This window comes from Sinocyclocheilus grahami, unplaced genomic scaffold, assembly GCF_001515645.1.
Source record: "Sinocyclocheilus grahami isolate Dianchi unplaced genomic scaffold, SAMN03320097.WGS_v1.1 scaffold23.1, whole genome shotgun sequence".
NCBI lineage: Eukaryota > Metazoa > Chordata > Actinopteri > Cypriniformes > Cyprinidae > Sinocyclocheilus > Sinocyclocheilus grahami.
The window spans coordinates 2,535,625-2,550,765 of NW_015505202.1; the positions used below are offsets into that span (position 1 = coordinate 2,535,625).

General features: G+C 37.2%; 1 protein-coding gene across 1 annotated transcript in view; it reads left to right on the forward strand.

Moving 5' to 3' along the window:
* Positions 1-2,616, forward strand: part of LOC107561151 (sorbin and SH3 domain-containing protein 2-like) — a 66,934-nt gene extending 64,318 nt beyond the window's left edge. The window contains exons 27-29 of the mRNA XM_016245515.1: positions 559-608; positions 746-852; positions 1,072-2,616. Coding sequence (XP_016101001.1) covers positions 559-608; positions 746-852; positions 1,072-1,133 — 219 coding nt within the window. The 3' untranslated portion in view covers positions 1,134-2,616. The remainder of the gene's footprint in view (positions 1-558; positions 609-745; positions 853-1,071) is intronic.
* Positions 2,617-15,141: the final 12,525 nt, after the last annotated feature.

Sequence of the window (15,141 nt, forward strand, 5' to 3'; positions counted from 1 at the left end):
GGTTTCCAAAGCCACTGAGAAGATTGGCTTGTTCATGCAGTATTGTGTTAAGCAATGTATAATGAGTGTTTGGAGTGTCTGGATTACTCACGGGACTGTCCCAATGATCTTTCCTGTGTACACAGCTTAAACAAAGTGTACTCCCCAGGGCCAGGCAAGCGGCCTATACCCCACATTTCCTTCCAAACAAGCGGAGTACAATCCTCGTTTTCAGGATTTAAGGCATTTCCCGACTGTTTCTAAGTCCACCAATCAGATATATTTTAGAAAATATGTTGTTTGATGGCTTAGAAACCCATAACTTGAGCCCCGGTGGTCCTGGATCTCACACGTATTTGAAGAAAAAGTGCAATTCCTTTTTTTAAATCAGTTTTGAAACACATTTAGACAGGTCTGATCGTGTATGTAGTTCAGATACACAGCTGATCCAGGTCTGGCCTCAGGCTTTGCATCAGTGGTTCTCCACGAGCACAGTGGAACTCTCAGTATCAGACGGACATACAGCAGAAAGAGAGATGGAAACATTTAAAGGGCCTTTCCTGTTCTCTCTCTTTTCAGTCCCAAAGACAAGCATATGTTCATGATCCGCTTCAAGGTGCAGGGGAACCGTAAGTATTTCAAGTCTTAAAGATTATTGTTTTATGCTAACATTATTCCATTGTGGGAATTGGTCAGTATTACAAGACCCAATTCTGTAATATAACCTAATTTAGAAAGCACACTTAAAGAGCCTTTCCTCTCGCAGATTCCAAGCCCTGTATAACTACATGCCACGTAATGAAGATGAGCTGGAACTGAAGGAGGGTGATGTTGTTGACGTCATGGAGAAGTGTGATGATGGATGGTTTGTGGGTAAGACTGTAAACTCCATTTTCATCAGGTTGCTGGTTACTACACAAGGAGTGTTTTAGTGATGTTCATTTATTTGCCACTAGCTGGTGCTATTCTCCAACCAAAAAATACTGTCACAGCCCATGGATGTTTGGAGAGATAAATATATTGATGGATTTGTACAAAAATATATACTTTTTACCATACAAAGTTGGCCTCATTCCATATTCAATATTTTAGGAACGTCCAGGAGAACAAAGTTTTTTGGAACCTTTCCTGGGAACTATGCGAATCGGCTGTAAGTGGACTTTTCCAGTACACATCTCTGATGGTCCTATACATCTACTGAGGAGAGCTGAACAATGTCACCTACAGCAACCTGCAGGAATTAACATGACATGTTCCAGTCATCAACACTGTGGAAACTGATGAAAAGCCAATGGCCTTCGAAGGGTTATTGCACCGTTTATGTCATTTGGTTCAAATATGCTGATTATTAAATTCTGAAAGCATTACATTAATTAGGAATTTCAGTAAATGCTTTAAAACATTTGGTTGCCTATATTTTTCCTCATAGTTGAAAGAAATCAGTTTGCTTGCCTTCTCATTAAGCTGATGAATTTCAACATAACGAGTAATCAAGTGCCCTATTTATTTGTACTTTATTACGAGGCACATTTTCTTTCATTGGAAGGATGAAATACAGTAGGTGAGGAATGATCTACTGGTGCCTCTTGTACACTGAGTCTGATCTGATCTAGATTGTATAGACTGAACAGTATTGCAGTGTCATGTTTGTGTCAGGCAGTGGATATTACAGATGACCATTCCTACCAACATGTATCTTTTCAGTGTTATTAACTTTTTGGTTCAGAAGAATGACCTCCGGTTTTCTAAGGCACTATGTTTTTCCTCCAGACATTCCTTTGAGCATTTGAAGGATTTTACAGATAAGAGAAAAATATTTTTGATATTTTTCAGTCTAAAGAGATAACGTTTTTTGAGATTGCAATATCCCTAACAAAAAGCATTTTGGCAAAATTGCCATATTAACTGTAGTAAACGGACTCATATTAATGTCTCAACTGCCTATAATAAATATTTATGTGTCCTTGCACATCACTTTTGGTTTACACACTGTAATCTATTTATGGCCAAAAATGAGGAGCACATGTCATAATTACTAATCTGCAATTGGCAGCCATGTATTTTGTATATGTTGCCTTCCGATTGGTTCAATTTGAGTGAGGAATTGTACGTACAAATCTATTTTTGTTTATTTGATCATTCAGCAAACGTTTTTCATTATGATATACTTAATATATTGTTAATTGCTCACTTTCTATGTCTTTGATCTGTTCGGCACAGTGATTACACTCATATTCAAATGTTCAATTTAAAATATGCAGCGTTTCAATTCTCCTGTGAGACTATGACTAACAGTTTTATTCCAGTCAGTAAAGCAAGAAATGTAAATGTGTCAGTCAGTAGAAACATGAACCAATAATATATGTAATTTAGACAATATTATACCTAATGGAATGATGCAGTCTCTGTGTCTGTCAATGTGCTTAATGTACCAGTAACATCCTGCGCATGCTGTTTCATAAAGAACTGCTCATCAGTGCAAATGTAATATTGTACCAGTATGAGAATGTATTAACAACATGCTGCTCTGGTTTAAGAGATGCATATGGTGGTACTGGACTTAATCTGGATCTGCGAACCATCAAGACTACACTCTAAAAAATGCTGGGTTGTTTCAACCCAACTTTGGGTCAAATATGGACTAACCCAACTTTTGGGTTAAAAATTGAATGTAAAAATGTAATTCAACAGTTGGGTTAGTCCATATTTGACCCAATGTTGGGTTGAAACAACCCAGCATTTTTTTTAGAGTGTACCAGAGACCTTCATTGTGGTTTAGTTAAGAGTTGGCAGACAGTCTTCCGTTCTTAAGCACTAGCTGATCAGAAGTGAATCTGAAGGACACTGTGCTGTTCCTGGTGCATAACTTTACCACATGTAATTTATGTAATGACATGGATATTTGTTATATTTAATAATGCACGATTCAGGAGCAAATGTTTATAAAGTACAGAACACTGTGATATGTTCAGTAAATTAAACCTGATTGTTGACTGAACATTGTGTTTGGTGCCAGAGTGTTGATGGATCCTGATTGGATAAAAACTGAATTGCTCTAATATCATTGGTTAAGAATAGAAAGAATATAACGTCACTGAATTATATAAAGGAATGACAAGTTCTAAACCATTGCTGCTGCTTATATCAACATGTCCACCCATTGATTAATAAACAAAAAGGGTTTGATTAGACTCTCCAAAAAGTCAAAGCAATCATTGATTTTAAAGTCTGTGTCCTTTCTTTCTCTGTGGAATAGTGCATAAATAAAGTCTATCACTTCTAATGTTTTCATCAGACTATGTTCTCAATGGGAGTCACATTGTCTCCGTAAGTGCATAGGATAATCGTGCCATCCTGGATGTCATCCTTCTGCTAGCAATCTAGTCCCTGCAGACCGTCCAGTCTATAAACAGACATATCATGTCCTGGAGTTGTCCCTCCTGCTGCCATGGCGACACAGTAAACAGGGGCAGTGGAGAGCCGGTCTGAGTCTCTGTCCCAGAGAAAGAACCAAAGCCATCCAAGAGGCAGGGGTTTCTGTAGACCAGTGGCGTAGCCAGAATTGTATTTTTGGGCGGGCCTGGGCAAAAGTGAGCGGGCACTAGGCTAACTAACGGACGGAGTCCAGTGGCGTAGCGCACATCCGGGGGCCCCAAAGGTTGGGGGCCTGGATACGTCGCAATATTGTAAATATTTGTTTTACACCAGGAAGGCGAGCCAATGGCTATCACACAATCAACCTGCAAACTTTGCGCAAGAGTTATGCGGTGAATCTTAATCTCAGTCGATTCACTAGAAAGTGAAAGTAAAAACTGACGGCGCTTTCTGCATCTGACGCTGCATTATTCTCTCAGAGACAACAAGAAACGAATCTCCTTCATATGCTGATAACGGCATATAGCTAAATGTTTTAATGTAGGCCTACTCCCTTAATATTTCTCTTGTGGCCCGAACATAGGCTAGTGGGGAAAAATAAATAAATAAGAAACGTGTGTTAAACAGGTGGTCGGAAGCTTGAAATAAAGCTTTTTCATTGATGATTGCAGTGTTAATCATTTTAATTATAGGCCTATAATTCATTGTATATTAAACCTGTTTTGAAAGACCTTTTGAAAAACATTTTCAATGAGGAATAAGCTAGCCTAATCTTTATTATCCCCGCAGCGCGTCAGTTATGCGGTGATGCTATGAAATTATTGCGGGGTAAATTAGGCTATATGTAATCATTAATTTAATAATAAAAGTAACTTAATAATAATAGGCTAATAAGAAGAATGTAACAGGCCTATGTTAACTGAAAATGCCAAATTAGATATAACTAAAGTGTAGGCTATAAAATGTCATGTTTGTGATTTTTTTTTATTTGTTAATTCGTTATTCAGTTAATCACCGGCAGTCCCAAAATTAATGAAAATTTTTTTTTATAAATAAATTGTGAGGACAACTGGCAACAGCTGGTCTTAAATTCTTTAGACACCGCACACCAAACGACTTTGAACACCGACTGAAACACTGACTGAGCTCAAATGACATTCATAATCGGCCTGACAGTATTTCCCGGCTTCACCGAATGAACCGGTTCGCGCATGGAACTGAAAGTCTTACCGTTAATTGCGGATTGATGGACGGGCTCTCTCCCTGGCTCTCTCTCTCTTTTTTTTTTTACAGAATTATGCATTGCTGCTGTTTTTCTAACATTTTCTAGCACATCTGCAAATTACAGTCCAACTGAATGGATGAACACGCACGAATTTAAATGGGTGACATGCCCGAAACAGCCTGGATAACAATCAAGAATTATGCAAAAACACATTTATTTTAGTTATTTGAGATGTTATAATAGTTCTCTAATTGTGTTAAAATAGATTAAACAATAATATTATATTTGTATAATAAACTCTTTCATCAGGGCACAGGCCCGTCCGCTGCCTATGCCCCTAGACTCTGTGATTTTCATGTTTTTAATGGAGCAAATTCTCACACGCTCTTTTAAGCACTTGATAAATATATCTGGGAATAGAGCAGCAAACCCCAGTTAACATCCATGCCAATCTGCTCAAAGTTAAAGACACAGTTTGCCCAAAATCATCATGTTGTTCCAACCCCCTTGACTTTTGGAACATGAGGGTGAGTAAATGACAGAATTAAAATTTTTGGACGACCTTTCATTACTAGAGGGGGTACATGATGTGACCGCTTGGGATAGAGAAAGATTTTCTGGTGTTAAGGTTTCCTATGTTTGATTTAGCTCAGGCCATGACAAACAGCCCATCCCTGGCACACCAAACAAGGAGCTGTTCAAGCCTACAATACAAGTGCTGTCAAGCTAGAATGTTTGGCTTTCAAATACAGAACACAGTGCTGCAGAGCCATGTAGAGTACAGTACGCTACTCTCTGAAACTTTTCTTTGGAAACAAGTATCACATGCACGCATAGGCGGAAATCCCTGGGCCTATCTGAGGGTTGTCCCCCCTAAAAATATGATTAAAAACCACGCTGTGCATTGTAATTAACAATGTTTTATACTTTAAATAATTGTGTAAGTAGTAAAACAACACAAACGGGTTAAAAATGCTAATATATTAGTGGTATATTTGGTTACCATGAGAAAGTATTTGGACACTTAATCACACATATATAACAAAATGTATGAACTGTGTATTAAACTACCTGCAATAAGCACAATATTTAAGTAAAACAAAAAGCATTAAAAGTTATTATGGCCAAATTTAACGGGACGTTCAGAACGCGTTCTCGATGTGTTTTTTTTACTTAATTTTTTTGTACAAAGTTGAAGTTAAACTTGAATTTTAGCTTGCTTGTGTCATAAAAACTAGGCGCTCCTGCACACGCGTCTAAAAAAATATAAAATATGTCCATCTACCGCATGTTTACATTTGAAAACAATAAAAAGGAGCGCAGCGGGCAGGATCTCGAAATGCATTTGTACAAGTTGTTTGACACGGCATCTTAAAAGTGTGGTGCGCATGCGCTAGACGCCGAAATCGTAGAAGGTAGCTATGTAGCGCGTTTACATGAAACAGTGGAAAAACGATTGAAAAGAAGCACAGTGGAACGCAAAAACGCATTTTTGTGTGAACCATCTCTAACAAACGTTTGTTCTGTCAGATGTCATTGGATAGTTAATGTGATGAACTGCACCTGTGGTGTAACCTTGAGGAGAACTGATTTTGTATGCGCTAAAAAAAAATAAAATCACCTGACATAACTGGCATAACAGTCATTGCAAAAAAAAAAAAAAAAAAAAAAAATTGGCTCAGAAAAGTGAAGTTAATTTGGAGAAATGGTTGGTTTGATGTTTTATCTTCTAATGCAATGACATTCGTACATTTTAAAGGGATAGTTCACCCAAAAATTTCATTAATTACTCATCCTCATGTCGTTCCAAACCTGTAAGACCTTCGTTCATCTTCGTAACACAAATGAAGATATTTTTGATGAAATCCGAGAGCTTTCTGACCCTCCATATACAGCAAGGGTCCCACCACGTTCAAGGCCCACAAAGGTACCAAGAACATCGACAAAATAGTGCATGTGACATCAGTGGTTCAACCGCAATTTTATGAAGCTATGATAATACTTTTTGTATGCAAAAAAAGAAAAACTTTATTCAACAATTATTCTCTCCTGAGTTACTATCTACCACCATTATCGAGAGTAACACAATGCACTATCAATAATGGCGGTAGATGGTAACTCAGGGGAGAAAAATAAAGTTGTTATTTTTGTTTTCTTTGCGCACCAAAAGTATTCTCGTAGCTTTGTAAAATTACGGTTGAACCACTGGATGTCACATTGACCATTTTAACGACGTACACTTTATGTGTAATGTAACTCTGAGACATCTACACAGTAGGCTAGATAAATTAACTTTTTTTTTTAATGAAATGAAATCCAAGCAATTTTCAGTGTTCCCTTATGTGGCTGTGTTACTGAAATGGTTTACATTCCCGAGAGGTTTTAAAGAGCAACACATGCTGTGTTGATATGAAAATATGACATGATATCGTTCTGTTATTGTGCTCTGTAAATAGTTCGTAATCTGCTCATCAGCAGCAAAGGCTCTGACTCAACACTCAGCCTCAACTTCATGATGGAGTAGTCTACTCCTCTCAGTCAGGCACAGGTGTCTGGCCGGAGGATAGGAAAGAAAAGTCTAGACAGCGGACAGGGTGATGACAGAGCAAAGGGAGTCACTGGTGGATGATTTTAGCAGTGGTGTAATGTAATGAAGTATTGATACTTTGTTACAGTACTTAAGTATATTTTGGGAGTATCTGTACTTTACTTGAGTTTTTATATTTCAGCCAACTTTTACTTTTACTCCACTAAATTTCCTAATTAAAATGTATACTTTTTCTCTGATACATTTCCTCGAAGCATATTCGTTACTCACTACAAAATAGTCAGAAGTCAGAAGAACACGGACTGCAGGAAAGCAAGTTTGACGAATCAGTGGTCTAGCGTTTGCAAGTTAGACTCATGCTCATGTGCAAACAAATGCGGAGTATGAATCATTTTCCATTCAAGTCGAGTCTGGGGTGTGCGATACAGTCTGCGATAATATGATAAGTGTTGTTGTAATGATGTGCGATCTGACATTATCAAGTAGGCTATATCACCAAATCACACCAAGTGTGTTTGCCAACGAAAATAGTTCCAAACAAAGATCACAGCACTGTTTTGCGTCTCTGAGCAATGGACGGTGTTTACTAATTGAATGAATTAGCTTTTTGAACAAATCGGTTGAATAAATGATTCAGTGATTCACTCATTAACACAGTCAAATGCTTTGTTCCTGAATGAATCAGTCATTTGAATGAATCGGTTGAATCTCAATGACTCACTCATTTACAGTCACTTGCTGTCACCTACTGGCGGTTTTAATTTCACATTTCGTCATGTTTTAAATAATTTCAAATATCAGTATTCAACGTTTTATGTTAAGTTTAAATGCATCCATGTCCCCTCTGAGATACATAAACTGTGTAAATACATCTAAATGCTATTTCAGATGCAGATTCCAGAAATGTTTTCTTACGTTGGAATGAAAGACACTTAAGTACCAGATGAAGTGCTTCATATTACTCTTACCCAAAAATACAAAATGGAAGAAAGAGTTAAAACTGAACACAATATTGCTACTCACGCTGTGTATGAACATTTTATATATATATTATTTATTTGCTTCTTTTCAATTTTTCATTTACTTGTACTTTTACTTTCAATACTTAAGTACATTTAAGATAAAAAAAAATACCTTTCGTACTTAAGTACAATAAATATCACATACTTTAAGACTTTTACTCAAGTGATATTTTAAATGGTGACTTCAACTTCTACCAAAGTCATTTTCTGCTAAGATATCTGTACTTTTACTTGAGTATGGATTTCAGATACTTTATACACCACTGGATTTTAGTTATCAAACCGCTAAGACTTATGGGAAAAGAGGATTAATCATAAAGGGTGTAAGGTTTGGATCTGAATGAGGTGGGTAGAGAGTTTAAACCCTCAGTTTCTCAGTCAACCCTATGACCTCAGAGAGGTGTGGCATCCAGGCATCATCTTTCTTTCATTCACTCTACTAACCCCACACGCATGCTTAAAAGGGACTCAGAGACAGGCACTGACTTCCAATCGTGGATGGGTGAGCCATTCGTCCAGGGTAGAAGTGAGAGCTGATTATTCTTTTCTTACTGCAGATCTCTCCCCAATAAAAAAGAGACTGAACTGAGGAAGCAAGTTCAACTTTGAGAAAGAGGAGGCTAAAGAAAACAAGACAGATATGCCACAGAACGTGGTGCTGGATGGGTCAGCCCCTTGGGGATTTCGGCTTTCAGGAGGCAAAGATTTTAACCAGCCGCTGACCATAACTCGGGTAAGTGAATGCCTTTGGCTAAAGTCTGCTGCTTCACACATTCCACTCAGAGATAATGATGCTTTTGATGTGCTGGGTAACACTGCCGTGGGCATGAGAAACCAGAGGGGTGGATCATAAAACAACATTCCCAGGACCTCACTTTAGATGTAACTGAGGAGTGCATAGAGAAAGATAAATATTTTTTTTAGAGCCACAAATTCAAACTGACATTCATTTTTAGAAGCATCTGTGGTTGTCAGGGAATCATTTCCCAATAGAGACGTTCTATGTTAGATATAATTACCCAGTTTTTATCTTCATGTCATTGTGATTTACTCTATTATTGCATTTTAAGAAATTAATACTTGTATTCACCAAGGGTGCATTATATTTATCAAAAGTAAAAGATATTTAAAATGTTACAATTGTTTTATTCAAATAAATGCAGTTCTTTTCAACTTTAAGATGTTTTCCATAGAAATATTAGGCAGCACGACTCTTTTCAGTATTGATAATAAAAATAAATATTTCTTGAGCATCAAATCAGCATATTAGAATGATCTCTGAAGGATCATGTGACACTGAAGACTGGAGTAATGATGCTGAAAATTTAGATTTACCATCACAGGAAAAATGTGCATTTTAAAAATATTCTGAAATAGACAACAGAAAACGGTTTGATATTGTAATAATATTTCACAATATTACTGCTTTTACTCTATTTTTCAAATGTAGCCTTTTTGGTGAGCATAAGAGGCTTCTTCAAAAAATCTTACCAACCCCAAACTTTTGAATAGTGTATATATGATTTGAATATCATAATTTCAGTCTCCTGTATTAGTCTCTCCAGATGTCTAACGCTGTAATTAATTAGCCAAACTGATAACATTACAGATTTCATAATAAAAATAGCATACTACCTCCCATCGCATCATGGTGTTTTTGAATTTGAAAACAGATTATTCACAGCTCATCACAGTCATAAATGTGGCTATGTATTATGGCTGTAACCAAAAGTGTATATTACGTGAACTGTTAGGCATTTTCTCTTCCAGTTACTAACATGCTCACAAAAAGTCAGGGACAGACACTCTCTCTCTCTCTCTCTCACTCTCACACACGCACACACACACACACACACACACACACACACACACACACACACACACACAGAGCGAGAGAGTCTAGTCTAACGCCTGGCCCCGGAGAGGATCTCTACACCTGTTGTCTGAATGAATCGCAAAGCTCTTAGTCCAATAGTATTTTAAACAGCTGATGGAGTCTGAACACTTGTGGTAACAGAAGAGGTCAAAGGTTAACTGAGCACTCGGTGATGTGTGAGATGAACTGGACAATCTCTTTAATTTAAGCAATTATTTCAGCCTCATCTCAAGCCTCATATCCACTCATATTGTTCATAAATGTCTAAAATGGACTAATCCTTCCTTATAGATGGTGGTGAAAGTGCTCCATTTCATAGATAAAGTTATTTTGAACTGAATAAGACGAAGGTACAATGGCATGCTAGATTTATGCTCAGCAACTGCAAAGCTTGTGTATTTTGGTGAAGGCTAAGAGGGTCCTAAGGCTCCACCTGACTAAACTATGAATTTCCCTTATACAGAAAGACACTGCAAACTGCCTCCTCTACAGTGGGGGAAAAAAGTATTTAGTCAGCCACCAATTGTGCAAGTTCTCCCACTTAAAAAGATGAGAGAGGCCTGTCTGTATCTTTCCTAAGAACTCTTTTATGGAGTTTGACTGAAAGCTATGTAATAATGTACCTACAAAACAGCTACATGTTGACTTTTGTGTCTGAACAGCTCTAGGAAGTGCAGCATTCTGATGGGTGGAATGTAGCGATATTAGTAGCTCAGTCATCAACAGCAGCTCTTTGATCGTGACATTCAAGTATATTCTTAGTGAAAAGCCGGTTCTGACATTCGCCATAAATTGTGGGGAAAAAACGCAGCAGAGAACAGACAGGTCGTCGTAAAAATGATACTTCCCATACTCCCTGATTAGAAGCAGAACAGCAGGTCTTACAAAATATGAATTGCCCTAACAGGAAAAATTGTGGTGCTACCACAGCACAGTGATTTACTGGTATCAGATGGTATAATAGTATTTTAATGATTACCTTATTCATATACAATGATACTTCAAGATTCTTCAAAGAATACTGTGGTATAACCAATAAACATGTCTAAAAGGTATATTTTTCTGGTGCTTCACTGGTTTTGGCCACATTAGGGAAATTTCTAGTTGTACAACGTAGACTTGAAGTCTCAGCTGAAAAGCTTAAATTAAACCAATCAGGTTTATTTAACATTCCTAGCTAATGACTTCCTTGCAGAATCCAAGTAAAAATGACACTGGATTTGATTTCAAACAAAAACAGTCAAATCCACTCAAACATAAATTAAATGGATTAGAATGAGCATGTTTCTTATTTTGGTGTATGCTTGTGCCAGAACCTGAAAGCTAAATACAGTGGGTAGAGAAAAGTTGCACTGAGTAAATACAGCTGGATAAAACAAGAACTGTGTCCGTCTTCATTTCAGGCTGCAAAGCAACAAAATGTGATTATTTTAAAGGGGGGTGATTCTTTTCTATACCCACTGTACATCACGTCTTTAAGCAGAGAAATACTGATGACTAATGCAGAATGTGTGTGGTTTCTTTGTAAAACCGCTGTTTGTAATCATACACGTATTGATGCCAGCAAGGTGGTCTTTTCTCATACTATGAGCCCTGATGTTCTTATTCCAGTAACATTAGGCTCCATCGATGCGGGCATGCCAGCACAGATGGGGCTTTTTATGAGAAGCAAAATCAGACCTTCTAAATTATACTGTTGAATAAAAAATGTAAATGACTGTAATATATCTAAATCCAGTCACTGAGCAGACTCCTTTAACAAATCATTAATTTCAGGGACAGTCCCTCTGGACCAACCTGGGTTTAGTGCTTTGCTCAAGGGCATGATGGGGATAGTTTACAGTTGAGCGTCAACCTTGAGCTTTAGCCACTTCACCCAAAAAGGACAATTATGTCATTCACTCGTCCTCATGTTGGTGTTTGTGTAGGTCTACTCACCCTTATGTTAGCAGAATACCTAACAATTTAAATTGACTTACCTTATGTTGTTCCGAACCCATATGATTTTCTTTCATGAATGGAACACAAAAGAAGATACTTTGAAAAATATCTTCTTTAAAAATAAAGGTTCAAAGCAGTGATGTCATGGAAAAACTATTTTTGGTTCCCCACAAAACCTTTCAGTTTACAGTTCTTTTTTTCTGTTCCATTTTTTTTCTTAGAGTGAAGAACTATTTTAGTAATCTAAAACTAACTTTTTCCACAATGTTTTGTGCATTGAAAGGTTCCATGGATGTTAAAGGTTCTTCATGGAACCGTAGATGCCAATAAAGAACCTTTATTTTTAAGTGTTATGTACATCACAGTGTAAACAAAACAACTTATGGCAAATGACCTCTAGCAGTCACTCTCTTTCATAAGCAAACAAATTAAATCTAAATTTGTCAAACATCAAATGACAACTGGTCTACAATGAAAAAAATTAAATAAAATTATTGAGAAAAAAGTCCTTGTGTAATGCAACATATGATTAAAACAAGGAGCAATTATCCCTACAGAAAAATAGCATTTTGTACAGTCTTGGACATTTCAGCTGTAGTCGTTTTCAGGTCAACAAACATCATTAAAAATCACAAAGCGTATTCCTTTCTCGAAAAAAATCTAGGTTCTGTTTTTTTTTTCATGTCTTCAGATTTTCATAGACCATGCCAAACAATGCCTTCCTCTCACACTAATGAAATATCCTTGAACCAAATACATCTCAGGTGCAACTTTGTTCTCCTTGGTGTAAAGACTGAATATATCTCTCTGGATAATCTTTGCAAAAGTACACCGGTCAATAAAGCTTTTAAACACCTTATAAATGAAAATTCTATCATTATTTACTTAGCCTTATGTTGTTCAAACCTGTATGAATTTGTTTCTTCTGTTGAACAAGATATTTTGAGAAATGTCTGGGTCCCCCCCAACCCCTTCCATACAATGGAAGTCAATGGTCAACATAGCTATTTGGTTACCAACATTTCACAATTTTTTTTTTTCTGTAGACGAAAGTAAGTCATGCAGGTTTAAAATAAAATGAGGGTGTATAAAGGATGATTTTTTTTTGCATGGACTATCCCTTTAAGATCTTGTAGTTCATTGCCACAACATCAACAACAATGACAGCAATACTACTCCATCTGCTACTAATTTCTTCTTATATTTCCACATTTATTTATTTAAAACTATAAAAAAATATAAAATAAATGTATTTTTAAAAAAGAGAATTTAATATACAGTCGTGTGCCACAGAAAGAAAGAAGGACTCACGTTTTTTTCTCTCCATTACTGGGAAGAAAGGCTTTGCCTATGTTCTTTTTGGCCCGTTGTATCCTGTACTGTCTTTCTATTTTGACAGGGTCTGTGAGCGCCTCTCTCTCAAAGATCCTCTTAAACTGTGTGTCGAAGTATCCCGCCGGGAGCGCGCTCTTTGATTGAACTCCTCCTGATAGCATCTGTTTGTTCTTGTATGCGGAATCATTAAACGGGCCTTTCCATGACAAACAAAGAGCATTAGACAGGCATGAACAGTTTTGCAAAATTATTAACTTTTTACATTTTCTATATTATAGAATATTTGTCACATTATCCTGTGTGCATATTGTACTGTACATGTTTATCCAGTCACACAAGTGCTTATTGTCTCTAGCAGAGATTTAGTAACCTATGTTGGTTGCAAACATTATATTTTTTTAAAGGCTATTAGGTAGACACAAAATAACCACACTGACATACATTCTGACAGTCAGCTAAGCCAACAGAATGAAGGTTTTATCTCAGTGTTTCACAACATTTCAGTTTAGGACAAGTTATTAAAGGGGTTATATTACGTTGCTAAAAAAGAACATTATTTGGTGTATTTGGTGTAATGCGATGTGTTTACGCGGTTTAAGGTTCAAAAAACACATTATTTTCCACATACTGTACATTTTTGTTGCTCCTCTATGCTCCGCCTTTCTGAAACATTTTTACAAAGCTCATAAATCTGAATAGCGAGGTGTGCTCTGATTGGCCAGCTATCTAGTGCGTTGTGATTGTGGGCCGAATTTCTCAAGCGTGTGACAGAAATGTTACGCCCCTTACCAGGGTCAGGAAACTTTTCTCAGTAAAATGCGCTGCACACACTGGAATATTTGGGTTGTACTGTTCTGGAACAGTGTTGTAAATAAAAATTAAAGGGTTAGTTCACCCAAAAATTAGGCTGCGTTTTACTCACCCCCAAGGCATAGTCGGAATCCAGTCGGAGTTATATTAAAAATAGTCTTTGATCTTTCAAGCTGTTTAATGCCACTCAGCGGGTGTTGCATTGCTTCAGTCCAAAAGAACTTGAATAAAAATCCCATCCATAAAAAAAAAGGGTCTCGCGTGGCTCCGGGGGGTGAACAAAGGCCTTCTGTAGCGAATCGATGTGTTTTTGTAAGAAAAATATCCATATTCAAAATGTAATAATCACTTGAATCTAGCTTGCGCTAGAATGAAGTATGCACGCATGCGGAAACGAGGCAGAGAGATCAAAACAAAACAACGGTCAAGAATTAGAAGTACAAAACAAGGATTTGTAAAGAAGAATGTCAGAGGATTTCGATATAAGCCAAGAGGAGACTGGTTTTCCTTTGCTAAAGTAAGGAAACATTGCTTCCTTTGATACTGTAAACAAACGTTGATTTTCACGAGACTAACCGGCGCATGCGCAACGCTGACCTCATATGTCATGCTCCCGGAACTGCTTCCAGTGTACAACTGTTGGCGCAAGCTACATTAAAGTGATTATTACATTTTTTTTTTTTTATTAAAAATGTAATGTGATTATTAACATTTTTAATATGGATATTTCCCACCCCCCAGGGGTGAGTAAAACTCAGCCTAATTTTCATTTTTGGGTGAACTAACCCTTTACCCAACTCTAGTTGTGTCCTCTTTTGGAAGGCAAAAAACAAAGAAACTTTTGCCACAAAACACAGCGTCTCCACGACGGCGGCAGCGGCAACAATAATACAGCGATAATAAAAGTTAAGCCTTCTTTCTTTGCCTGAACATTTGGGCAGTGTTATGCAAATCTTCCCACACAGTGACATAGACATGTGGGGGCGTGTTTGAACCAGGCATTTTAGGAAGGCGTGGCTGAGGGTTCACT